The sequence below is a fragment of the Idiotropiscis lumnitzeri genome, chromosome 10, assembly GCF_059441095.1.
Source record: "Idiotropiscis lumnitzeri isolate Australia: NSW breed Sydney's pygmy pipehorse chromosome 10, RoL_Ilum_1.0, whole genome shotgun sequence".
NCBI classification, from domain to species: domain Eukaryota; kingdom Metazoa; phylum Chordata; class Actinopteri; order Syngnathiformes; family Syngnathidae; genus Idiotropiscis; species Idiotropiscis lumnitzeri.
Window position 1 is genome coordinate 20,180,824 of NC_142400.1, and position 27,578 is coordinate 20,208,401.

At 39.8% G+C, this 27,578-nt stretch overlaps 1 protein-coding gene across 5 annotated transcripts; it reads right to left on the reverse strand.

Annotated features, from left to right (window-relative positions):
* Window positions 1-844: 844 nt before the first annotated feature.
* LOC148329612 (B-cell receptor CD22-like) lies at window positions 845-17,299 on the reverse strand. 5 transcript variants are annotated; one of them, XM_088307135.1, is made up of 18 exons: window positions 17,208-17,299; window positions 17,049-17,110; window positions 16,155-16,253; window positions 13,121-13,232; window positions 12,655-12,800; window positions 12,387-12,507; window positions 12,164-12,300; window positions 11,147-11,269; window positions 10,699-10,845; window positions 9,091-9,196; window positions 8,767-8,858; window positions 6,262-6,411; window positions 6,018-6,149; window positions 3,524-3,605; window positions 1,779-1,827; window positions 1,548-1,634; window positions 1,343-1,476; window positions 845-1,072 (listed from the first exon to the last, which is right to left on the reverse strand). In XM_088307135.1, the coding sequence occupies exons 1-18, from the start codon at window positions 17,228-17,230 to the stop codon at window positions 1,006-1,008; spliced, it is 1,869 nt and encodes a 622-aa protein (XP_088163261.1). In that variant the 5' UTR covers window positions 17,231-17,299; the 3' UTR covers window positions 845-1,005. The 5 variants fall into 5 exon arrangements, with proteins under 5 accessions (XP_088163261.1, XP_088163258.1, XP_088163260.1 ...); XM_088307132.1 differs by having other exon boundaries at window positions 8,695-8,858; XM_088307134.1 differs by having other exon boundaries at window positions 8,695-8,858; window positions 17,049-17,106; window positions 17,208-17,255.
* Window positions 17,300-27,578: the final 10,279 nt, after the last annotated feature.

Here is a 27,578-nt window from a genome sequence, read left to right on the forward strand (position 1 = left end):
TAGACCCGAAAAAGCTGCTGTTGAGCTGTATGTTTGTGTAGGGGTTGCTTGTTTTCTCCAATGTTGAGGTCATTTCAGCCCTCACTAAACTGCACTGCAAGAGTTTGCTTCTCAAGTATTCCTCCTTAGAATGAAACAGCATTGGAAACAAACCCAACAACACCCGTGGACCAAAGCTGGCGTGCCATCACCTATCATCCGCTTATTACTATGTCCTGGCATGATCTCTTCCCCCAAATTGTGTCATTCATAGTGGGTGTTTGATGTCAATTCGACATAAATATGACATCAAATTAATTCAATTGACGTCATACTGATGCTCAATTGAGATCCACTGGGATACCTAGAGTGTAGCCAGTAGGAAAGAGTGGGTACTAATGAGTGGCGAACAGTCCTGCATATCATCCACTGGTTCACCAGCTAGGCTTGGGAGCAACAAAAACAACAATAACCCCTTTGTGATCATACTGTAAATGGACTCCACATTTAGAATGCTATAATTTAAGAAAACTTTTGGAGTAAAGGTGAAAGTCTCCAACAAACAGTCCAGTTGCCTCCATTAAACTTTTCTTGACTGAACCTAACAAAGATGTTTTGATATTTGAATGTGGGAGGGAGCTGGATTACTGGCAGAAAACCCACAGCAAGAACATGCAAACTCCACACAGGAGGGCCTGAGCGGAGAAACCAAACACAAAACTCCAAACTGTGACATGCTAACTGGAATCAAGAAAGTAAAAATAAATAAAAAGAATACGAATGACTTTACAAGGTTGCTAATAATGAATGTTTATTTTGGATGTAGTTTACAATGATAATGACCTAGTACACTGCATGTCAATTTTTGCTACTCATCTGTGGGCGAAGTTGATGTGTTGTTTCTGTGAGTGTCAACAAAGCTGCATTAAACTCAATGCACTTACGTGTACTCAAAAATGTACGTCAGACCTGAACGGCCTTCTCCGGTCAGTGTTGAGAATGGTGAGGGCAGCAGACTGTAAACAATTATATGCACTCCGTTGGTTTCCTGTCGCCCCCAAGTGGTAGCTTTTGGATCTGTACTTGCTCTCCCCTGAATCAACATCAGCAGCAAAAAGCAACCATATGACCTCATGAGCACATCTGAATCACATCATCATTACCACAAACTGCACTTTTGCCTTTCAACAACAGAAGAATAAAGAAAGCAGAGAACAATGAGATGATGTCGTTGTAATATAAACATGACTACACTTCTGCTGTCAACACTTGGGGAGGGAATCGTGCTTCAGTTGACAAATGAATAAGAAAAGCAAAAATAGAAGAGGAGTAGCATATCAGATTAAGCTGGTTGAGCTAATACCTTGACAGTCTGGAGTAATGGACTGTAATATATTTGGAGTGTGGAGTGTATATTTCAGCTCCTGTGATTGGAGGAGCATCCTTAAGAGGAACAATTGCTGGATGGGAGCTGTCACTCAAGTCCTCAGGTTCCTCCTGCACGAGAGAGCGTGTGTCGTAATGCCTTTTCGATGATGTAAGATTTGAGTATATTTAGTTCCACCTACTGGTATGTCAGACATTAAGGTCTCTCTCACTGGCACCATCGGTTGGGTCGTCTCATCAAACATGTTGTCTGCTGTAACTGAGGACCGCTGAAATGCACAAAATCTTGTCTAGAAATTATCCTGAACAGGCACGGTACACTATTCAAAGGTAAAGTGAAATCCTGACATTGTGAAAAAGTGTTTAAAAGTACAATTCATCATAAATTGGACTAAAAAAAAACACACACACACCTTGGTTGCTGCCCCAACTGATTCCATGTCAACTGTATGCATGTTCTTACTGTGGATGATAAACACAATAACATCCCCCATGAAGATACATTGATTCTAATATTACCTGTGAGTAGATAATTGATTGAAGATCAACCTCTAGCATTTCAAATAATTCAAACTTTTGAAATTCATCCATCCATTATCCAAGCCACTTATGATCACGAGGGTCGCGGCGGTGCTGGAGCCTATCCCAGCTCTCTTCAGGCAGTAGACAGGGTACACCCTGAATTGGTTGCCAAGCGCAGGGCACACAAAAACGAACAACCATACACACTCACACCTTGGGACAATTTGAGATTTCAATTAACCTGCCATGCAAGTTTTTTTGAATGTGAAAATAATTACAGTGTCATTACAGACTCAGCCGTATGTTACAAATGAAGGCTTGAATCTTTTCTTCTAATTTGCCCAACAGCACTGTGTTTGTGTGTTTGCAGTGTTTGTGAAGACAAAAAGGTGTGTTATCTATGGTGTTGTTAATTACAACACATTGAATTTGGTCTTTTAACAGAGATGGCAAAAGTACTCGGTCTATACTTAAGCAAAAGCACAAATACTTGCGTAAAAAGGCTCTTGTAAAACTAGATGTATAGAACTGAATCAAACCTGTACTTAAGTAAACGTAAAAAATTACACGCAGTGGTTCTCAGATGGGGGTACTAGTACCCCTGGGACTACTTCAAGGAACTCCGGGGGGTAGGCGAGATTTTAAATAAAACATGCAAAATTATTAAAAAAGTAATTATTGAATTAAAATATTAGGACATAAAATGTATTTTATCTTCAGTAGGTTATTCAATGTCATTATTTTAACAACCCAGATTCCCCCCCATCCTAGAATTGTCCGACCCAGCTTGTCACGTGTCACCTCTTGTTACCTGTCAATCACCTGAAAAAATATTTCACAGGGGGTGCATCACTGAAAGAAGTTTGAGAACCACTGTTTTAAAGTTAAGGGCAAAGAACAGTTTCCGTCTTTTATTAACTTGCCATTACTAAAAAAAAAAAAAATTGCTCAATTGCTACTTGTTAAGAGCCAGCTAGCGGCTCAGTTTTCATGCTATCAAATGCATTCAGACAGCTTTGAGTTGTGAAATGAGTCACATTTTTTTCATGAATTAGCTAATAATAAAAACTGAATAAATTTACCTTGCATTTTTTTGGAATGCCGGAAGCTAGTGAACACTTTTACCGCAAATCAATCTCATCAAATTTTACAATTCTCTTAAAAAAGACCATGGTTGGGGAATGTATTGCTTTGACTTGTCACTGCTGTGTCCCAAGAAATGTACTCCTTTTTTACGTTGTCTCATCATCCACTGAGGTTGAAAAAAGTAACAAAATTATTTTGACAAAAATTAGGAACAGAAAAGTTACGTTTTCAAGGTAGGGATCATAAGTAACTCTCAGTACAGACACCAGAAAAATCTACTTAAGTACAGAAACAAACACATTTTCACCACTCTCTTTAAATGACAAATTTGCAACATAAAACAAATAATGTATATGTAAATGAGCATATACGCTGAAAGAAATGGGGCGTGAAATATACTTGTATCCATAAATATCTCTCCATTTATTTCTTCAGTGTATGGTTTCATTTCTGTAAGTTTCCTAATGTTCAGGTCAAATGGTGCAAATATCACTCAGTAGTGAACTATCTTTGAATACATTTTGTTTATAAGTAAAGGTCGCAATGTCACCTAATCATAATGGCCACTGTCAGAGTGATGAGTCCAGCAGACACGCCCACTGCTGATGCCAAAGCAATAACCTTTAGTCGTCCTGGTGATGGAGATGGAGAGAAAAGATACAAAATGAATGTGATAGAAATAGTTCAGCAGACAAAAATAGAAAGAGAGAGTTAAAAGATATGGAAAAAGAAGTGTGCACCATTTTGCCAACGTCTAGACTGAAGTCTCGTGTTTCCAGTTGTGATTTCCAAAGCCCGCTCCCCTTCTTCAGCTGTCTAGCCCAAATAGTCATTTTCCACAACACCTCATCTCCTCTTCCTCCTCCCTCATAAGTACGACGGCTTTACATGACTCACCATGACTCACAGAAACAGATGCAACAGAATCCAGAGAGCAACTGGAAGGTTTCCTTCCACTCATCCTCAAAATGCAATGCAATTAATCATTATATATTTTCATTTCTGTTCTATATTATTGTGAAGCTCAGAACGCTTCTTGGTGGCACTTTGTCATTTTGATTTCCGTCTAAAAGTGTTTGTGGAATGTGTCACAATGCAGAGATGAAGTACAATGGCTTCCAGACTGGAAGTGAACATGACTCACACCTTCACTAAATTCAGCTGCAACAATTTGTCTCCCAGTTTGCTAAACGTAACAGCATGGAGCATTCTTACTTTCCATGCTGCTGTCAAAAACATGTCTTAATACTCAGTATAACCTCTTCATAAATGTTTCTGTTGTAATGTATTGCTTCAACGTGGATACATCTAGCTGAATATGCATCGTCTTAAATATATTATATGAAAAAAAAAAAAAACAGCACCTAAACCATTGGTGTAACCAGCCAGATGTTATCATCATTCATTTGCTGCACCATTTTGTTCAACGGGCGACTTTTTTCAGCTGCATATATTGTCGCGCACGCCGGTCGGCGAGGAGGGGGGTGGACCCAAGAGTGCGGGGAAGCCAGGCATAAGGGTAACTTAAAGGGAATTTATTTAAGAAATCAAACGAGAACAAACAATGCGGCCGGGTGCCAAAAATAACCGGGGCCAACGAAATGTAACTGAACAGGCCCAAATGACGAGGAACATAGACAGTGAACAAAACACGGGGGAAAGTAACGGGAACGATAACGAGAGCATGAAGGGATGAGAACAAAAACGCGGGCGTGAAAGTCCGTGAGGAGCGGCAAGGCGAGGGTGGTAATGTCCGTGAGTGGGGCAATCGCGTATCGCGGGCGTAGCAGGAGCAATGTTCCGACGCTGAGCTGTCGGCAAGGGGTGGATAAATAGTCCGGTAATTAGGGGGAGCAGATGGGAATCAGATGTGTGACGGTAAACGGGGAACAGGTGCATGGCTGGTGGGGAATGAGTGCTGAGGGGAAACGCCCTACTCAGCTGACAAAAATAAACAAAGAGCACATGGCAGGAAGGTGACGAAAACAATAACAAAAACACTGACATGACCGACACGGGTCATGACATATATGCCCTAAAAATTGATCACATTTTGGAGTCCAACATGGCAAATACATTAAAGAGCCATGTGTACTACTGGCATTAACATGTATCTCATAGAACGAAAGACATGATGACTATTGGTACCGGTAGATACGAAAAGTATTTTAAAGGTGCAAAAAGTCAAACTCCAATGGCATGTCATCACTAACTTTTATTTGGAAGTGTGCATCCAAACTTGTAATGTGTCAGGGTTACAGATTTAAGATGACAAAAATGGCCAGAAGTAATTAGCAGAGATGGGCTTCCGTCCCCGGCACGGATGGGCTTGTCTGTCATGGACGGGAGCCCATTTTTGGGACAGTGGGGAGGAGGCGAGAGATTTTCTAAAAAAGGACGGACCAAGCAAGGGTGGAAATGGATTATAATCCTGCAATCGTTCCTCACGCGCGTGCTTTCAGTGTTAACGACGCTGAGGTGGACAAAAGTTAATTTCAACCTACTCAGCAAAATGTACTTAAGACAAAAATTGACTTCAGTGACAGGCATGGCCTCAGACAGTTATGTGGCATATCACATATACGAGGGTGGTAGGAGAAAACCCAGAAGAGAAGTCAGAGTGAGTGGGAGCTAGAAAGAGAAAGAGAGAAAATAAAAAGAGAACCCGATTACTACTACTTTTCCAGTTCCAATAGATTGGGAGGGACGTACAGACGGACTAACTGACAGAATGACTGTTGAACTCACGGACCAGTGAAATTTACAGACAAAAGCGATGAGAGAAGCGACGACCGAAGCGCGTTGAAAATAACGATTGACCGACTGATGAGTACAGTTTGGTTTGGCATTAAAAAAAAATGCCGGACTGACGATGACAAACGGGCCGCTGATAGATGACGAATGATAGACCAGCAAAATTTTGTAAAATGCCTCACTCTGCTTATTCTATTCTGTATCGTACATCAAAGAAACAGAAACCCAATCTGTCAAGGCCTCTAATGAAGAGAGGTGTCATGTGTCCAAATACTGCACTACTTGTGTACCTCTGACTCGCACTGTAAGGACAGGAGAGCTGTGGACTCCAATGCGGTTTCTAGCCTCACAGTAGTACTGGCCACTTTCTCCAGGCCCGACCTCTGAGAATGTGAACACAGGACCAGTCCGGCTGCCCCACGCTGTATAATGGAATGCAGAGAAGGAACAGACAGAATGGGACGTGAAAGAATGACATCCGGTTTGTACTTTGGTTTAACTTGAGTGAAAACACTTTATTATAATGACACTAACATTGTACTGATGCTCCATTGTGTGTTAAACGATGCCAAGTGAAGTTATCCACGGCTGGGTTGGCCTGACTGCTGCAGGTCAGAGTCAAAGGCCGGCCAGCATCCACCACACTGGACGGACGAGCCAACAGTGAAGTGTTCTTGGGAGGGTCTGCGTGAAAGTAGACGTAACATAATAAAGACATTTGTAGTTGTGGGCTTAAACTGACAAACCACTTGTCTTGGCTTTGTTTTTCAGCTTTGTAAAATTCTGAACTTTATTTTCATGTCCAGCGCAAATCTATCGGCAAGTGCTAATCTAATTATTTTCTTTCATTTGGTATTTTAGTAGATGGGTGCAATTACAAATGGCCGTATATGCCATTGCGGTAGTGAGCACAGATACCCGGGCAATCATCGTGGCGCCCCTCATTCACTTTAAATTCAGCGCAGGAAAGGCACGTGGGCAACTTCGCAGAAGCAGAACAAACTCTGAGTCTGTGCAGGAGATCGGCATGGTCAAAGTACGGTACCGCAAGAAGAGCTCCATATGAACTTTATGTAAAGTTGGCTTCCAAAATATGGACACCTGGAGATCGTCTTCAATCACAGAATATATGTCTCTGTGCATGTTTTTATAAACTTTTTTGGGGGGTTTATCACTCGAGGCGTTTCACATATTGTAATTCGAGAGTGACACCAAGTCGAAGGAAAAGAGATCCTGTCACCCAATCCCAACAAGAGACGGAAGATATATATATTTTTTTTAGCACTGGAACACCAGTCTCTCAATGCACAGAGAAAGTTGTGGTGCTCAAGAAATCCGCCATAATAACTCAACTGGACATGCTGAGCAGTATACAAAGTACCAGGGAGATGTGGAAGTCCAATCTTGCTCATGTTCTGAAGAACCGTTAATGTTCTAAATTGTTATTAAAAAAAAATTGAGTTGTATTTTTTTTGAAAACTTGAACCTCTTTTTTTGTGGAATACTGGATGCAGTGCAGCTGCAGACACACCCAGACTCCATCTCCAGCACCCGCCACATTAGTTGAGATTGAAACCCCTGCACTACATTACAGGCAAAAGGGTAATGAGACACTTGCACTCTTGTCAATCAGAGGTTGGGCAAAGTTCCTTCTCCTCTTCATTGACACTAAATAAATCTGTACTTTCAATTGTGTGACTCCGTCCAGGTTGGACTGCGTGGGAACGGTCTGTGAAAGTAGGTTGCGTGGGTTGCATCGGGTTAGTTGGACTGGCTGATCGGGAAGCTCACAAAATTGTCCATGCCCTTGCTAAGGACAATTTAGAACAGCGGTGTCCTAACAACAGCCCAAGCGCCATTTTTGGCCTGCCCACCGTTTTTTAGTAGCCTGCGGCATGCCTAAAAAATAACATTTGACATGACTCGCAATGCTATTTAGAAAAGAGTGTGGGGGTGTTGGCCGTGTTATTAATGTGGCCCTCGAAAAAGTGGGGGAACATGAGTGATGGAGATTACCACTGTTTCTTTTCATAGAGTTTTTCTAGATATGAAAAGACAAGAGTGCGTTTTAAGAAACCAAAATGCTTTCCTCTACTATTCAAGGTACGATTTTGTGAACATAACGTATTAACGAGAAGTATCGTCATCTTAATACAGATTCTTCTTGGTTTTGTTCTGAATGTGGAGATAGGATTCAGCTATTCCTCAGTGGAGGTGCAAATATATTCTTGTGGAATGCAGAGCCGCGGGTCACTCCGAAAAGACAAATCCTAAACTATTAGCCTTATTATCTTCAACTAAAGCCTTGCTCTAATAGTTTTTCAAAATAACTACATTATTTAAAAAATGTGTAATTGCATGATTGATTTAATGTTAAAATTAAACATTTCAAACTGGCCCTTGCTTCTATTTATTTTTTTGTGTGCAGCACTCGGAGGAAAAGGTTTGAATACCACTGATTTAGAGTCTTGATATAAACTAAACAGTAATGTCTTTTGAATATGGGAGGAAGCTGGAGTATTTGCCGAAAACCCACACAAGCACATGGAGAGCATGCAAACTCCACAAACTGCACTGTGCTGTCAGCAGAGACTTTAAAACGTGACACACCTCCTGGATGAATCAATCAAAATTTTCAAACAAAATAGATCGATATGTTGCTCTATTTTAATTATCTGTACTCAAGACATACAAACACTTAATAAAAAGGGTACATTAACACCCATCCCGAAATAAATCAAGTCGATTAAAAAAAATCTCCCAAACAACGTTTTGATGTGAAGGTGGAGTACTGAACAATCCCTGCGGACAGTAAGAAGAGGTTGTTGAACAGACAAAAAGGGAGCTAGAGACTGTGATTGAGGAGAAGAGGAATATTCACAATGTGACATGTGACACAACATTCCCAGGCTTGTCTCTGAATGATTAACAAGTGTGGTTCCAATCAAACACACAAACACAACTTACACAGCACAGTGAGAGCGGTGGTATGAGAAGTTTGATGTCCTAATCGGTTCCATGACATGCAGTAGTACTGACCAGCATGGTGAGCACGCACTGAAGGGAACGTCAAGTTCTGGACGCTTCCTTTTTCTATCACCTGGTCTCCTACGATGTGATACCAAGCATGCCTAAAGGAAGATGAGCACGATCAAAATGAATCGTAGGAATGAGTAATAACTCAATGGTAGAGCAAGGTTGCTTTTCATTTTAACTTGTTACATTTGAAAATGCCCAATTTAAATCCATCCGTATTACTCACCCCGAAGTAAAGACCAAAAAACTGACTAGACAACAACAGCATTAAAATGCAGATGACAGTAATACAATAAGGATTTTGTGGATAATGATTATGAATAGCACCTGCTGGTTGGGGGGTGGGCACGGCTAACACAGCTGAGGTTCACATAGGAGCCTTCACGAATGTCACCAGGCGGTGATATTAGCACATGGGTGTTTTTGGGTGAGACTGAAACGAAACAAAGAACATTTTCTTGACTTTGAAACAGCCTACATGATAGGCAAATAATAAGATTATATTTTTTGTATTCACAACTACTGTTCATTGCGTTCCCGTTGTACCTTTGGCAGCAGTTACAGCCTCAAGTCTTTTGAAAATGATGCCACAAAATTGGCACACTCCTATAAGATTGCAGCACTTCTCAATGCACAACCAAGTTTGATGGGGAATGACTGTGCACCGGCATTTACTGATTTATCTGGAGATGGTCTAATCTGATTCAAGTCTGGGCTCTGGTCGGACCACTCAGTGACATTCAATGAGTTGTCCTGAACCTTCTTTTGATGTCTTGGCTGTATGTCTCAGCTGTATGCTTTGAATTGTTTGAATTGAAAAATGAACCCCCGCCCCCGATTGATGTCAAGAGCACTCTGGGGCAGATAATGAAGGCCACAGATAGTAGAGGCCACGGTGCTCAATGTAACCGCCAAAAGCAGCAGAAAATTTTCAGTACCCTTCTTCAGCTCTGTTCCTCATGGCAATGCTGTCTCGTTGGTCAACAAACAATTCCTGTGATTTCTTGCTTTTATGCTCTTTCTAACATGCATTGCAACTGCATACAGTCAAGTTTGTTCCTTTCAAAATCACGGCCAATCCACTAAATTTATCGCATGTGAACTACCATTATTATAAAGAAACATCTCAAAGGATGATTAGTGAAAACAGGATGCACTTCAGTTCAATTCTGAGCTTCATGGCAAAAGCTGTGCATTTATACGTAAATGCTTTTTTAAATTTTTTTTTTTAAACAAAAATGAGTCATTATAGGGGTTGTGTGGAGTATTTGTAGGTAAAATCTTCCCGGTCCATTGACATAAAAACGTATTTTTTCCCCCACTGTTTGATGCATAATAGGTCACTATTGGTCTGTGTGTCGGTGAAATTTGCGGTCTGTGGATTGTATTTATGTTTGAAATGCAAACGGAAGCAAAATGAGCCGATTACATTTAGGTGTGGTTGTGATGTAGATACACAAGTTCTCATGATTCAAGCACCTGCACATGTCGTGGTTGTTACATGTACCGCACACTCCCCTGACTCAGCAAAACAAATAATATAGAAATAAATTGTTTTATGTGCATTAGAGAAAGTCCAGTATTTTAAAATCTCGGGTTTTTACTTTCTCATCTCATTAATTAATTAGATAATTGGTCTTTTTTTTAATGACAGTTGTGCACGTCAGTCATTATCCTGCTTAAAGCAAAATGATTGAATCAGCTGCTATTCCTGGCATGCAAAATATACCAAAAGCCATTTTCACAACTGTCAACAAAAGGGTTTGTTAAAGCTCCAACGGTTATCAAATGCGCAATACAAAAATGTTGTCTTGTATTTAGTCTGCTAAAGTCAACATGAATATTACTTTTGTCATTTCTTTGTGTTGTTTTAGCATTTAAACAATGACTGTGTTGTGATACCAATTCTTAGCAACAATTAAAGTGAGCATATACATGTCACGTTGAGCAGAAATGGTTTGGACCGTTCGGTTCCGAGGGAGTTCCGCGCCACACAGAAGTAGTCTCCTCTGTCTGTGTATTTGAGGCGAGGAAGGTGGAATTGAGGCCCAAAACTGTCTGGGATGCTGCCAGTCTCCATGTCTGTGGAGGAAACGCCCATATTATACACGTCATACATCATTTGCTCTATCAGAAATACATCTTTTCAAGTTTTGATTGACACTTGAGGAGAGGTGGGTCCTTTTTTTTCATTTTAGTGTGCGATGAGGTAGACCATTGAACAAAATTATTTTCAAAGGCTGGTTAATTCTAATAATAATTTAATAATTCTTATATTATTAATTCTAATAATTAGTTCATGACTGGTGGAAATGCGACAGGAGCATCTCGCTCTGTGATGCAATGCAGTTCTACAACATTGCCTCATTAGATTATGCAATACCTCTGAACCAGGCGAAGCTCTCTACCGGTGGAGCGGCTTCACTACTGCATGACAGAGTGACCGACCCGCCCTCTGACACCACCCCTAAAGGAGAAACTTGGACGGAAGTCGAACGAGGAGCATCTGATGGAAAGAAATCAAAGAATGCGCTTAAATGATGAATAATGTCACATTTTTCGCTCATCCATTCATTTTCTATAGCAGGTGTCGTCAATAATTTTACGGGTCAGCTGGAGCCTATCGCAACTGATTTAAGGCGAGAGGTGGAGTACATAGTGCCTACACTGGTCAAACAACCATTCACACTCACGTTGACACCTATGCACAATTTTGGTCTTCATTTAACCTAACATGCACCTTGTTGAAATTTAGGAACCAGCCCATCCAGAGATAACTTTTGCAAACACATAGAGAACATACAAACCCGTAAGACTGGAGCTGGGATTTGAAACCTCATCCTCAGAATTGTGAGGGAGACATGCAAACCAAGTTACTGCTAAAATCTGTTTATGTGTTCATCATCAGGAAACATTTTTCTCAATATTGTGTATAATGTTTATTCAAGCCTGTATAACATGTCTGTTAAATAAAGTTGAATAATAAGCAGTAGTTCACTGCGCTGCCACGTTTGATCAAATGTATTAGTAATGACTGCATTTTCAGCACTCAACGTTTACATTTGGTGATGGAATAAAGAATTTAAACTTAAGGGTTCTGTATTCTTTATTTGTATTCAAAGTAAACTTTTGTCCTTTCTGGAAACACCAAAGTGTACCAGTTTTAAACACAACACCATAGTTCCGCAATAACAGCCTTTCCCAAGCCTCTGCTTGGAGCACACCTCTCCCAAGCATATTAACCAAAACAACAACAACAAATATGGCAAGATGTCTAATCAAGCAAGCATGCAAATAAAAAAAACATTGCAACAAGACTTCACTATATTGTTCACAAGTTAGACACAAGCAAGCAAAAATAAAGTTAAGGTGACGTGAACTTGGGTCTGCAATCACTTACAGCCAAGAGCCAAAGAGAGGGGCGGTGACTGCACATTCTGTGGTGGGATTGGTCGACAGCTATACGCTCCAACGTGCGCTCGGTCGAAGTGTTTGATAATCATCCATTTATCATAGGACCCAAGGTTTAGACCATTCCTGTGTTGAAAGCATCTCATGACATTGTTTTTTTTAAGCTTTTGGTGACAACATTTGATGAGCAAGTTGCACACTCGCATACTCACCTGTATAATGCGAGGCTCCTTCCTGGAGCAGCACATCCTGTCGCCTGGCAGCCTACAAACACAGTCTCAGCAAAGCCAAACACGTTGGCTGGCCTGGTTGGATGCAACTGGACCTGGAGGTCTGACACATGCACACATTCACACAAAACCAAAGTGAAGTTTTGTGTGAATGTCTGGCGAGGAAAGCGCTGCTCGGAGCAGCTTCTTGAATTTCATTCGTAGTCTCTGTCACAGTTGATTCAGCACTATTAGTTGGCAAAAATACAACCTGTTACGTCTAGAGTGATGGTGTCTGGAGAGGTCCATCTTCCCAGTGGTTGGTCAGTCTCGAACCTGAAGTGGTACTGGCCTGCATCACTCAACTTGACAGCTCGAATTTGAACTGAGCAGCTCGAGTAGCTTCCGCCGATGTAGCTGCAGTGCAGAGTAAATGTCTTAGACATTTGATTAAGATTTTTTTAACTAAGATATGACTCATAATATAATTTTGCTGTTCCAAAGGTGTTTGATGATGTCAGTCAGAATCAAGCTCTACCACACCCAACAACAACCATCCTTTTATTGACCTTCCCCAAACTGTTCGACGAAGTAAAGCATTTGGTCTTGGCATGTTCGATGAGTGAAGATTTGTGAGCAACTAAGTGGCATGGCCCAACCCTTATCTGACCTATTAGTTAATACGTGTGTCTTAATACTTTTGCTAATATAGCACATCTGCTTTCAAACGGCCTTACCGTGTGCGTCCGCGATAAGACAGGCTGATTTGGTTTGGGTCCGTGTGATGACTGAACTCCCTTTGACCATCTGCTGATACCCGAAACCACATGACCTGCTTCAATGTGTGACCTATGAAGGTGATGTGGAAAAAAAAGCTTCAGAAGGTGCACAAATTGATGAAACGATTGATGATGTAGCAAATGTACACTTGCATTGTTTAAATATAGTTCAACATTGGTGTGTAGTGTAGGCTAGATTGGAGATAGAGAAATCTCATATTAAGTCATGAATGGAGCCACAATATTTCCTCTATTTGGACATTTTGTGGGGCAACTCAATTTTTTGTCATTTTTTTTGAGTACATGCGTTCGACAAACTGTTGCCGTTCTATCGAGCACTTTTTTAAATCTGTATTTTTAACCGTTAAGTCATGAGAGGATTTTGTTCAAAGTGTGTGCTCTCTCATAGATTTCAGTTTAAAACTATTGTGACATACAAGTACTGGAAATTAGCAGCTCCCTTAGGGCGATATTAAACTTTAATCCTTGGGGTGGTCAGGGCACGTCAGGCCAATGCGATCTGCCAATGTTTTTTTTCTAAATTAAAAAAATAGTAAAAGACCAAATTTAAAATGTTGCTTTTGATTCAAAAGTTGTTGCATATATGTTCCATAATGTAAAACATTGTGTATTCAAACACCCTTATGTTCAGCCAAACCATCTAACTTCATTAATTAACATCAGCTAGCTCAATGGGGGCATTTGTAATTTAAAAATAATAAACATTTGTCATATTTTAAAACTGGACAATAGTACATTATTAAAATAATCAGTGAAAAAAATAAAGACACGCGTCACCGACTTCCAAGGTTATTATCGTAAACGAAAACGAACGAAAACACAAAAATTAAAATAAAAAAAAACATTCTCGTTCTCGAAATAGAATATTAACGAGATTGTTTTGGGAAATAAAAAAATAACTGAAACGACATTGTCTATTCATGAAACTAACTAAAATGAACGATAATTGTGGCGAAAATATCCTTCATTTGTCACGATCCGTCTGCGGCGTCTCCAGCAAGTGGGCGTGGCCCGGCGGCTCCGCTCCGGGAAGCGGCCACGAGCGAGACGCGCTCCCGATCGCCACAGCTGAATGTCATTAAGACATTAATCATTGGACTACTTAAACAGCCGACGCGGACATACCCGCGTCGGATTATTGTTCCACGTTGCTCATGCTATTGCTCATGCTCTCGTTCACAGATTGTTCTGCTCGCGATTTGCTCTTGTTCTGTTGTTTGCGTTTTCATGTTTTCAATTTCACCAGCTACTATTCGGCTCGCTTTAAGTTTATCGTTCTCAATTGGATTTTGTCTTCACCCTTTCGTGGTAAGCATTGTTTTTCGGTTTCTTGCGTTGCAAGCGTTTTCTGTTGATTCCTTATTTTTTCCTGGAGTGACTCGGTCTCCCAGCGTTTTGTGTTTCGCCTCTCCGGCGGCTGTACTCATAGAACCCTTGCGGTTACTAAATTTATAGATACTGCTTCATAGTGATTATTGTGTATTGCTTGACGGCTTCCAATAAACATCCTGTCAATCAATTCCTCCTGAGTCTGCGATTAAGGATCCACCTTCCACCGCTTTCCAGCCTCGGCTGGGAAGCGGTCCTGACATCATTTTCATCTCTGTATGCTTTTTGTGATCATTTAAAATGTAAATTATGTTGCTGCCGGATTTATGACAGTTGTACAGCACCTCAATGATGTGACGCATTGACAATGAAGTCTCATGGGTAGAAAACAAAAATAAAACTACAGCATAATGGTATTTTGGACAAAAAGCAAATGCATTGTTACAGAGAAAGGTCCTTCTCTCTCTGTCTCTCTCTCTTTCTCACTCTCGCATGCACTTTGAATATGCAAGCACTTAAATTTGACGACTATGTATAGTGATTTAACAAGTCTGCACACTCCTGTTCAATTGCCAGGTTTTTATAATTAAAAAATTAGACTGTGATGAATAATTTCCCCAAAATATCCACCAACGACCACTATAAAATTTGCCTAAAACACATGGGAAATGTTTTATGGGCTGATCAATCCATGGCTGGACCTTTTGGCCATATTTCGTAAAGGTATGTCGGGCACAACCACGACACTGTTCCTCACTAAAGAACACCATGGATGCATCATGCTTTGGGCTTGTTTTTATTTTGCTGAGACTGGCACCAATTATAAGATTGTTTGCATACTGCACACAAAGTCATTGATCTTTGTGTTTTTACTCCCCCTCCCAAAAAGTTTATTTTTTTTTTCAATTGAGTAGTATGGATTATAGGTCACATTAATAGTGGAGTAACTTTTGAAAGGATTTGAAATAAAAATAGCTTTGCAAAAGGCGTGCGTAGACCATAACCACTTAGTTGAGTAACATTTATGATTATTTCACCTGCCTTTTGACTTTAGAAGCAGTATTAATACACTGCACTTTTCTCAGACTTATTGCACATAAGTTTAAGTGAATTTTATGTTTTGGTTGTGATTAATCGTTAAGTTAAGTTAATACCATTTTCAAGTGTTATCTTTTTTTGAGTTTTTAATGAGCAATAGTTGTTACCAGAAAAAAAAAATCGCACCTGACAAATACACCACATTACAAAAAATTTATACCAATAACAACTAAATCAAAACTAAGCTTTTTCCTAAACACTAAAACAAATAAAAACTAACAAATCTATTATAGAAACAAATGAAAACTTAGTGAATTAGATATAAAAAGGAAAAACGAAATAAAAACTAAACTAAAATGCAAAATCCCAATATATAACAACCCTGCTGACTTCATTGTTACCATTCATTTGATTTTTAACAATCCTCCCTGTCCAACCCACACAAGCAGAGATTGCACAGGTATGCTTAAATAAACAAACAAAACAAACCCCCCGCAAAAAACGGCAGAGCAAATTCACTATAAAGTGGCGTATAAAGTTCACTGTATTTATTATCAATATGGAGTCCAGCAAGCTCATAAAATGAAAACAATTGCTGAGATACCTGATGGATAGTCATAGCGACAGGGCAGTGTGACAGTCGTTCCTGCCCACACGCAGATCTCTCGTCGGGAAAAGGACACACTCCACCTGCCTTGGCCGCCTGCAGCACAATCATGCACTTTGTCAACAACAGCATGCGCCATCAGAAGTTTGACTAATGCTCTATCTATCCATCCTTTGGTCCAGCTAGCAGAGACTCCAGCTGGCATGACCTGTACAAGGACGTGCTATAGAAAATGAATTAATGTATTTCGTCTAGAAAAGGCCGCTTCATGCATATGCATCAACTAGAACAAAGTTCATTCTGAAATTGTCAGCCAACACCTCAAGGAGACTAATGAGGAAGATCTTTAAATAACTGGCTATTGTCATTGCCTGTTCTAGTCTTCTTCAAGGAAGACAATATAATAGTGGACACGTTTTTCTCCTCACATGAGAAATGGGCTTCAGGAGGTTTCTGGTTTGGAATACATATTTCATAATGTACGCCGTTCCAAAACACACAAGTGAAAATATGTCTCCTCAGAGAAAAAAAAGTGTCAAACAGCATCAAATCAAAAAGTTTCACTGCGATTCATGGTGACATTCTGTGCTGCTTGCAGCCTGCAGGGGTGACGAGCTTGCACAAAAAGGCAATCAATACTTATAAATAACCTGAGTGTAAAGGCAAGGGCACCTGGCTGCAGGACCTTACTAAACCTATACGTCAAACTTTGATTATTGCTTCATTTCTGATTAACTGTGTTGTACAAGACCATGGCCAAATGGTTTATGACATCATTTAAATTCACAAATATAGAATATATGTCCATCAAAACATGCCCCAAAAATGAAATCATCTCATCATTACAAATTAAGTTATATTATCTGATATATTACAGATATTTTCACCTACTTGGTAAAGTTGCAAGGATTGTGCCCAGAAGTAATGCACCTGCCAACATCTCCGCGGACTCACTCAATGTCACAGGGGATGAATAGACACCAAAAGATGAAGCAGCAGAAAAAAGACAATAAACTGCATCATGCTAGTTTCTCCTTAAAAATCACTCACCCCTTTAAGTCCAATATCTTCATTCAGCTCTATTCAACTTGAACAGAGATGGGGGTTATTTTCAAAGCAACGAGAGTAGCTCGGTGATGAGAATCGTTCGAGGAAGAGGAAGGGAAGGAGGAGAGGAGGGTGCTGGGGGAGGAGGAGGATAAAGATGCCTGGTTCAGCTAATTTGACATCCCACTTGTCGACTTTTTTGTGATTTATTCTCATGTATTTTAGGTCAAAGAAACGAGGTGGCAGAGAGGCCAGATTTCAACCCAGCAGTTGTGGGTTCGATCACCGGCCGTTGTGACCATGACAAAGTGTCCTTGAGCTAGAAACTGAATCCCAATTTCTCTTCCTGGCGCTGCATCATCAGTAAGGAAATGAGGAAGCAGTGTGGAAGCGCTTTGAGTACTTAAGGTTGCCATTTTATCCGTTTGAAATTTGAAATTCATGCAGGGCATTAGTTGAGTATTTAGTGATGGTTACATGTCTTTTTGAACTAATTACCAATGTAAATCAAATGTATAACATAGTATATTAAAAGTGATGTTTAAATACTTTAGGCCAAGTACTCAGGTCATGATGCATTTCCACAATAAAGAGGCTTCCACAGAGTAGCGCCAAGTTTACACCAGCTTTTAATAGCTCTTATTTGTGTCACTCAAACTGCATATGGTTATTAGCGCTGGCATTTATGAATCAGACGCTGTTTAACAATGAGGCTCATTTGAATAGAGTTGGGAAATTTCAACAGTCCTCCAAATATATGCATATTATTACCTCATTTAAATACAAGCCAATACCACAGGTGCACGAGATGCTTTCTGCGTGATATCTCAGTTAGTGATGCCTTTCACCATCTGCGCGTGCTTTGTGGATGCGACACCGTTTGCTCCATTTTTACACCATGCAAAAACTATGCTCGCAATCCTTTAGTGAATTCAGCCCTCACTTACTTTATGTTGTTAAATAGTGAAGACCATTTTTTTTGGCGTGAGACAGCCAACTTTGTGAGCTGTCATCTGTTATGTGTCAAAGCATTTCTTTTGTTTTTCACTCCTTTCACTCCTGTTGAGGAAGCCGAGTGTAAGTGAGGGATTAAGTTTTCAATCTGCATGGGTTGGTTTTCTTGGAGCTGCACGGCAGGCTATTAACTTTGACATATTATCAGCTTTTATTCACTTTAACGCATCCACAGAGTAACATTAGCATCAAGCTGAAGTGGTGTTTCTGGCCATCTGATATAGACACAAATCAAAAGTTCACTCTACATTAAGCTCTTTTTTGCACCTTTTCCAATCAGCTCCTGGGGGAAATATTTCATATTTTACTCAATAAAACTGAAATAAAGCTTAACATGCAGAAATTCAGTTGAAATTCCCATGACTCCTTTGAGAAAAGCGCTCACACAAACGGTTGTGCAAAATGATTACCACTTTACAAGCTTTGTAGATAAAAATTACAAATTGCAAACAATAAAAGCAGATTTCTATTTAAAATATGACTTATTTCAGATAAAATCTTTTTTTTTTAAACAAGATGTTGTAAATATTTTCGAACATCTAATGATACATGTTTGTTCTTAAATGAAGCTCTGAGCATTTTTTTGCCACAGTTGATACTTTTTCACAAGCCAATGAATCTCCAGTATGTGATAAACATAAATAATAAATCAGAAATATGCACAACGCATGAGCTGCTCATTTTAGTGTGCGTCAAAGTTTGGATGAGCACTGCACAAATGCTTACACAAATACAACCTGCATCTTCTTATACAAGCCAGTGTGGCCTCAAAATGATTTTTTTAAATTGAGGGTCATACTGTTCCGTTAATCTAAACACTCCAAGCAGGCATCTGATGAGTCGCTAAATGAGTTGATGAGTAGATAAATTTCGAAAAGTCAGCGGAGAAATCTATCCCAAACCAGACGTGAGGAGGTGGAAAGACCTTTCAGTCAACCGTGTCCACTTAGTCTGATGAGTCTAAATGACTTTAACATCCAGCTCTGCTATATCGTGGCCAATAGATGTCATCTTAGCGCCATGATTGGCCTCTATGAGTCCATCATTAAACCAAAAAGCCATCAGTTTAGCATTCAATTCATTCAAGCTGCAAAGAGAAGCTGGACTGGATTTTATTTAGAAATGATATTGTGATCAACATCTGGAAATGGAAGCCCTTTCTTTGATGTGTGCACTACACCATATTAGTGTTTTAATGAGGGTAATGGTATTAAATAACGGCTTATCCATTCCTCATTTGGGTCCTAAAATAGTGGTACTTTGTAAGTGACATCTGCATGATGTTTAGTGAGTGAGAGCTGAGCTTGACTTTGAAATGTTAGCCTAATAAGGAACAGAAAATCTTTGGTTGGGAAAGTCACCTTAAAAAAATAATAAAATTTCTCAGGATATGAGGTGAAATGAACAATTTATTCCAGTTCACAGATTGCTGGGTTGGGACTCAAAATGGGTCGAAGGCAGGCACTCTTCTTGTGAAACTTCACATGACAGAAACGTTCGTATGATTTAATGTTACTGGGTCCCCAAGGGGGAAAAAGTCGTTTAATTCTAGGATTGAACATTTTAAGAACCTACTGCATTTTCCCTCCTCGGAATACTGTATGCGTTGCATGAAGTCGGGAGAGTGGTGGGCTTTGAGCTTAACCTGTAACCACAGAATGACTTCAAAAAGATCACAACACACTAATAGGTCAAAGCCTGATGTAATCTTAATCAAAAGCAGACCTGGCTAAACGAATGAAGAGAAACAGATGGATGGAGCTCGATTAAGTGTGAGTGACCACAAACAGAGAGGAAAGAGTGAATCTGAAGTGGAGGAAAAAAAGAGATGATGAGGTAGGATTGCAAAGGAAGAAAGAAGGACAAGTTGAATAGTAGTTAGTAGAGTGTGGATCAAGAGTGATAATATACCAAGTGCAGAGTAATAATGGGGCCGTTCTATTTTTTTGTCTGGTTTAGGGTGTGGGGGGTTGCGTGGACTTCCAATAGAACTTAATTGGCCCAAAAAACGGCACTCCATGGTACATTCCAAAGTCTGGCATTAGTCTCCCCTCCCCGACTATATAAGAACTTGAGTGCCTACGTTTGCATCAGCAGTTATCCGACACAATTGTAATGTGCAGTTTGCGAGCTCAATATGGCTACAAAAAAAATGCATATTCTCTTTGGATAGGATATTGGCATGGCAGCTTTAGAGCGCCTCATTGTTGGCCTTGAGTGTGAGACAAGGAGAAGAAAAAGGAGGAGTAAAAAAAAAAAGAAAAAGAAGTAGTACAAGAAGAGCGAGGGGAAAAGAAAAATCGGACTTGGACAGGAAGTGTGTTAACCAGGTCTTTGGGCTGGAGTGGTCGCTTCAGAGAGCCTTATTGATGGCCTTTACTACTGAGAGTGTATCATCCATTTTTCAGGTTAAATAAGTGGTTTTGATTTACATTTGACAGTTTCAGAGCATTAGCGCATCAGCACACTATTCAAAAAGAGGATTTTAAATTTAAAATAGAATGACTTCTCAAGTCATTGAGTTCGAGTCAAAGTCAAATAGAATCTGTCAAGTTTTTTTCTAAGCAAGTCACAAGTCAATAAGGTTAGCGACTCAAGTCAAGTCCTAGTCATATGACTCAAGTCCACCATTTCTGTTTTTTCCTCAATTATCTGTGCTTTAGTTTGTCATTTTTTTAATAGGACTTTAACATCTTAACGGATTTTCAAAACATAAGACACTCCACATGTGACGACAGAAAGTTGATATTCTTACAATATGTACGCGATGTAAACAACCAGTTGCTTGTGATCAGCAACAGCGCCAAGTGTAACACTTCTGGAGTGATTACAGTAAACTACAATATTGACCAGTACTAAGTTTGACTATTAAAATAGTAGTAATAATATCAACCAAATAAATGACCATATACAATAGAATAAGTTTCAACTGCCAGGTTAATTTAGTGAATAACAAGGGTTTAACATACAAATGACATACAATTTCCACACAATTAGCATACAATTTCTACACAATTTTCCTTAAGGAAGATGTTTCCCCTCTTCTGTCAAGTGAATTTTTCGTAATCAATCTCCTTTTCTTTTCAACTATTTATTTAGTATGGAAAATATGTATCTCAACATGGGTCGTTGCTTTAATGAATTAAAATGTTATGTTCAAATCTTACCCAATCTATAATCTATTCCATTACCTCACTTCCGTTTTAAATAAAGTTCAGTAAAAGGTAAGTATTTTTTGTTTGATCAGTTAAGTCCATCTTCAAGTCTCAACCATTTCCCTGTATGTTCCTCAAACAATCAATATTTCAATAATCCTGTTACAGCATTATCATATATGGTTGACAAAAATAAATGTAACACAATGTACAAAACTCAAAAAAACAATTCAGCAAAATACTGAAGAGAGACCAAGATCCAAATGTCTCTTGTTTGAATTATTTGTGTTCTTCTGGTTGTCCTGAATAGTCATTCCTGAGTTTTGGGAATCCACTGCAGTGTAGCAGAGTAGAAAAACGGATTGATCCTACCAGGTTTTGATTAAATAATATTAAGGTCAGTGCACTCCGCTCCTGCGTGAGAAACTGTTCAAGGTGGCTTGCAATCTTGCATCATGCACAAAAAATCCAGCTCCGTTATTTAGTTCAGAAGCTTCTGAACCAAATTTTAATAGCCTATCATGACAACAAAATAATACTCATGAATAACTTAAATTATACATCAGGTAGCATCAAATACAAATTAAAGTCGTGTTTTATCGAATGAAATCGATGCTAACACAAGTGATGCAGTTTCAACAATGGAGGTGACAGGTGAAGAATGAAAAACATGGCATGGACACTACGACCAGCATTCAATTAAGCATCAATTCAATCCACAGCCATCGCTTAAAATAAAACAATATACATTAGACACTTTATCTTTCTTTTACTACCATTTGACCAATGTTCATAAATGTGCATAAAACAAAATGCAAGTCTGAAACTCACTAAGACTCGTTCAGTAAATAGTACATCACCAATTGAAGGACAGGTTGGCAAAACTCAAAAATGACTCCTTCAAAATACAAAAATAGCATTAAATAGCTCGGTTTCTTTTGTGTTTAAAAGTAGTTCCATTCGGACTTAATGCGCCTTCAGTTTCTTTAGCAAGTAAGAGAAGAAAAATATTAAATAAATTGCGCATTTCTCGTCTCACAGGTAACGGCATTATGGCTACGTGCTCTTCAAAATAAAAGCTTTGACATTGAGCTAAATCATTTTGAATAGTTACAAAAACATTAATAAAATAATGAATTTACCAATTTGTAATCTTTTAACACATTTCTAAGTAACGGTGATCCTTTTAGCATCTAAAATGAATGTATTTTCTCAATGACTGTTTTTTAATAACTAGCTCTTATTTTATGAGGCTATGTTAACCTGGGTTACACAAGCTTCCGATTGGTTAATAACTGACTGTTGTTATGCGGTAAATTTAATAGAGTATAGTTCACTCTAAAAAGACTATATTTGGTCCCAGTAAACGGAGTAAAATTTGACAGTAAAATACTCAGCGTGAAATTCAAAATATAGTCTTTTTTAGAGTGAAATACACTCTACAAAATTTACTGTGTATGTTTTACGTCACAATTGGTACGTGTCGTGTTGGTACACAATCGTTCTGTGTTGACCACAAGCATAAGAAATTGTGAGTGGAAATTTCAACAGTTCAACATTTATGAAATTTGGCTGGACCGTTTTGCGAGCCTTTGGGGACGGAAAAAAAAATTGAGCCTTAACACACACAAGATCAGATATGGTCGTAATAATCTTTAAGAGACGCGATTATCAGCCTTTTTTGCTGACTTTGTCGTCCAGCGAGGAGATTGTTCTTTTTAACTCAGATTGCAAATGTAGAAAATAAATTACTGCATTTTCACGCTTCATAGTTATGATTTCTTGCTTGACACGTTTGCCACCTCTCAAAAAAAAAAAAAAAACTATAAGAGGAGATGACAATGTTATTTCTTGTCATTGTGCTGGGCAGAGGAAATAAGTACATTGAAGAAGAGAAGAGCAAAGGGAGGGCTGTTATAAAACTGTTGGGTTGTCGGACGGACAAGAAAGAGGAAGAAAAATCCGCAAATATGTGAGAGGAGAGAAACAGGGGGAGTAATGGACAAATGTATGACAGCGTATCCAACGTTTATGGTGGGGAAGGTATCCATCTCCGCACCACAGATGAAGTGTGACCGTCTGGTGGTCAGAGTGGACCTAAAGATTTTCCACTGTTGCAAAACACTTCCTGTCTGCTGTTTTCATGTAACGTGACCACTCGTAGTTTGCTCCGCTGCCATTCTTTACGTTGTGTAATATATTATTTGGACCTTATTCCAGTGCCCACAGATTAGACTCTAAGCGCCGCAGGCTCTCCGCCATTGGAAGGAGTCCACACAAGCATTGAACGCCTGTCCAACATGTGTTAGTCTTCATGCTGAGTGGCCCTCTCCATGGGGGAAGTCTGGGCAAGAATGATGAGGATCAGAGTTACAATCATTTCTGACAAGGTGATATGTTGTTTTTGTGCTGCCTTTTAGGCTCTCGACACGATGATTTGATGAGAGGGACTGTGGCCAAGAAAATCACTGCAGCAAATTGGGAATAAGACTGGGGGGAGGGCAGAAGAGAAACAAAAATGAGAAAGGAGCTTCGTCAAAATGAAACTTTTGGAGCTTATCAATAATATGCTTAGACACTACACTTAACTGGACACTTTTATCGCACAAGCATCAAGAAATTTGAAGTTGTCTTAGCATTATGAAATTATTCGACTCCCATTCACAAATTGTGCAGTTAGATTTCATTTGCGTCTGCCAGAGACCAGGCTGTGGCTGCTGTGGTGTTCTATGTTGAATGAGTCACGTCTGCTGGTTATTATGGGTAACATTTGACTGCCCCCACCACACCCACTTCTTTTACTCTCTCTAGTGGCAACGGGAAAAATTACAGCTCCCCCATTTATTTGCGTCTCATCCAAGCACCTTGACTAAGAGCATGTTCTAATTTAACCAGGCCGGATGAAGAAAGTGAACACTTTTGGTTGATGTTGTAAGCAAATGTTACATTTTAAGGCAAGTCAGGCCTGTCTGAAAAGCATCTACAGCTGTTGTGAAATGTGCTGTACAAATACAGTTTATCTTATTGTATTCAAGTGAGTAAATATGATAAGTACACCAATAATTAGAAATTAGAAATTAGAAATCCCTTTATTGTCATTGTACTCAAGTGTGCAACGAGATTAGAGGGCTCCCCTCTCCAGTGCAATACAACAATAATACAGACAAATATATAAATTAGATAAATAAATAAGAGAGTGCAATGGAATTTAGTACTGAATAGTGTATATAAAAACACATCACAATGCTGTTCTGCAAGGTAAGGGTGTTCTCGTGTGTGTGTGAGAGTTCAGAATGGAGATGGCTCTCGGAAAGAAACTGTTTCTCAGTCTATTGGTCCTCGATTTGATGCATCTGTAGCGCCTGCCAGAGGGCATCAGGTCGAACAGGTGTGAGTTTGGGTGGGTATTGTCTTTGACGATGTTGAGAGCCCTTCTGAGGCACCGGGCGGTGTAGATGTCCGACAGTGAGGGGAGAGGGCAGCCAATAATCCTTTGCGCTGTTTTGACTGTCCTCTGGAGCCTCACTCTGTCCGCCTCAGTGCAGCCGCTGTACCAGGTGGAGACACAGTACGGCAGCAGGCTCTCGATGGACGAGTGGTAGAAGGCTAGCAGCAGCTTCCTGTCCAGGTTGAATTTCCTGAGGACTCTCAGGAAGTGCAGACGCTGGTGGACCTTCTTTGCCACTGCTGTGGTGTTGTGAGTCCAAGAAAGGTCGTCGGAGATCTGTACTCCCAGGAACTTGAACGTGTGGACCCTCTCCACACACACGCCTTCGATGCAGAGGGGGGGCGGCACCGTCTTGTTCCTCCTGAAGTCGACGACAATCTCCTTTGTTTTTGCAGTGTTAAGGTGCAGTCTGTTATCCTTGCACCAAGCTGTCAGTCTCTTTACCTCCTCTCTGTAGGCTGTCTCGTCACCTTCCGAGATCAGACCGACCACTGTCGTGTCGTCAGCAAACTTGACGATGGTGTTGTTGCCGTGGGCCGGGCTGCAGTCGTAGGTGTAGAGGGCGTACAGATTGGTGCAAAAACAAAAGAAAGGACCTGCTTTATGTGGTCGTAATTTTCCTTTAACATGTCACGGTTAATCCTAAACAACTCCAACCTATGGCATTGGCATTTAAAAAAATAAATAAATAATAATAATAATAAAATAAATAAATTCATTAATTAATTAAAAAAAAGCTGACATATGGAAATGACTTCCAAAACAACAACCAATCAATTACCATCAGTCATTCACCGATTATTTATTTATTCATTTTGTATATGTATAATCGCCCCGTGCCTGCATGGGTTTTGTCCAGGTACTTTGGTTTCCTCCCACATTCCCAAGACATGCATAGTAGGTTTATTGAACAGTCTAAATTGTCCCTAGGTGTGATTGTGCGCGGATGGTTGTCTGTCTATCAGTGCCCTGCCATTGGCTGGCATCCACTTCAGGGTGTACCCTGCCTACTAACTGGGATAGGGTCTCCAGCACCGTCGCGACCCTCGTGAGGAGAAGTGGCTAAACTGGATAGATAGATTCATTGCCAAAGGTAGGTGTCGCAACCGTGGGGTTAAGGCATTTCCTAAATTTTCCTAAACCTTCTATCCTGTTAAACAGTTTTATATGAGACAGGATCTGTTCCCTATTCCTCATGAATAGCAAGAGGAGCACTGTTACAGTAATTCCCCAATTTTGAGAAATTGGAAAGTGCTCAGTGCTCCACTAGTCCACATTGTCTTATGCTGTGTTTGGACAGCTTTTGACCAAACAGGTAAGAAAACACGTTTTGAAAGTTTGGCACTCGGAATTGTCAGGATTCCTTGTCAAGTAGAGTTTAATACGCTAGTTTGTTAATGTCGCTTGATTTGATTGGCTTGGATGTTTTCCTGCGCTGTGCAAATAAGTTAAGTTAGCTAATTATATTGTAACAAATGATCTGGTGGCAGCAGAACAGTGCTCAATATGCAATATTGAAGTGACACTTCACTAAGCTTATGCTACATTGTTGAGGCTTTAAAAGCCAACACTGGCGTGCTGTTCAAATAAGACACAGACAATACATCCTTTCATTGGAAGTGTTGGTTCAATATTTCATACATTTGAAGTTAAAGACAGATTGAATGACAGATAAGAGTGTGGTAAACAACATAACTAAAGTTGAAGGATTTAAATAAAAGTCGGCATGTACACAAAATGTGTCAGTACCAGGCTTGGACACAGGACAAAAAAAAGGGAAATAATTATTTGAGGAAATAAACAATCTATGAAAACTTAAAACAAATCACTCCACTCTAAGAGGAAAACATGTATTAAACGTTACCATAAATAATCACTCCAAAACAGTGCAGGAAAAAACAGAGCAAAGGAATAACACAAAAAACACTCCTGAAAACTGAAAGGTTCTAAACCAGGCGTGGGAAAACTACGGCCCGGGGGCCACGTACGGCCCATTAAACGTTTTAAGCCTGCCCACTGAACTTGAAAAAAAATTAAATGAATAAACCTTGTTAATGTTTTTTTTCTAAATACTGTGGTGTGTCAAAGACATATATTTTATTGTTATACTTTTGTTCACTTTCATTTAAAACTAAATGCATTTATTTTCTCAGATGAGGTGAGGTAACCAATCATCCATCTGCTACTGGTCCGGCCCCTCTGTCAAATTTTAGAACCCATTGTGGCCCACCAATCAAAAAGTTTGCCCACCTCTGTTCTAAACGATGAAAAGGTAAGTAACACATTATCACTGCAAGCCGAAGGAAAACCAAAGGCTGTAAACTATAACTACAAAATCTAATGTGAATGTGACAAAGAAGTGAAACATAAAAACGAGGTAAACACCTGTCGCATTTTATGTTTTTTCTTCTCTGCGTATGACTTGGACAAGCTTTCATTGTGAAAGATGCATGCTGTCGTGTTTTCATTCCTTGTGTTGCACAGAAACTGTTGCATGCATCAAAGGTATCAAACTATTTAGTTCCTTTATCAGAGCTTTGGCAAACAATTGAATGGAAAACCAAACCGTCAGCCGGGTGCAAACAGGGTTTTGTCCATCGAAAAGTCAAGCTGTCTTTTACGGTTCTCACATTGACACGTGCTCGATGCCTTGCACGTTCTCTTCGTCAGTGGGCATTCGGGGTCAAGTTCTTTGTACTGCAGTGGATCCTTCCAGTCACGAGGGGCTACTTTCCTAACATCCAGGATATGGTGGTA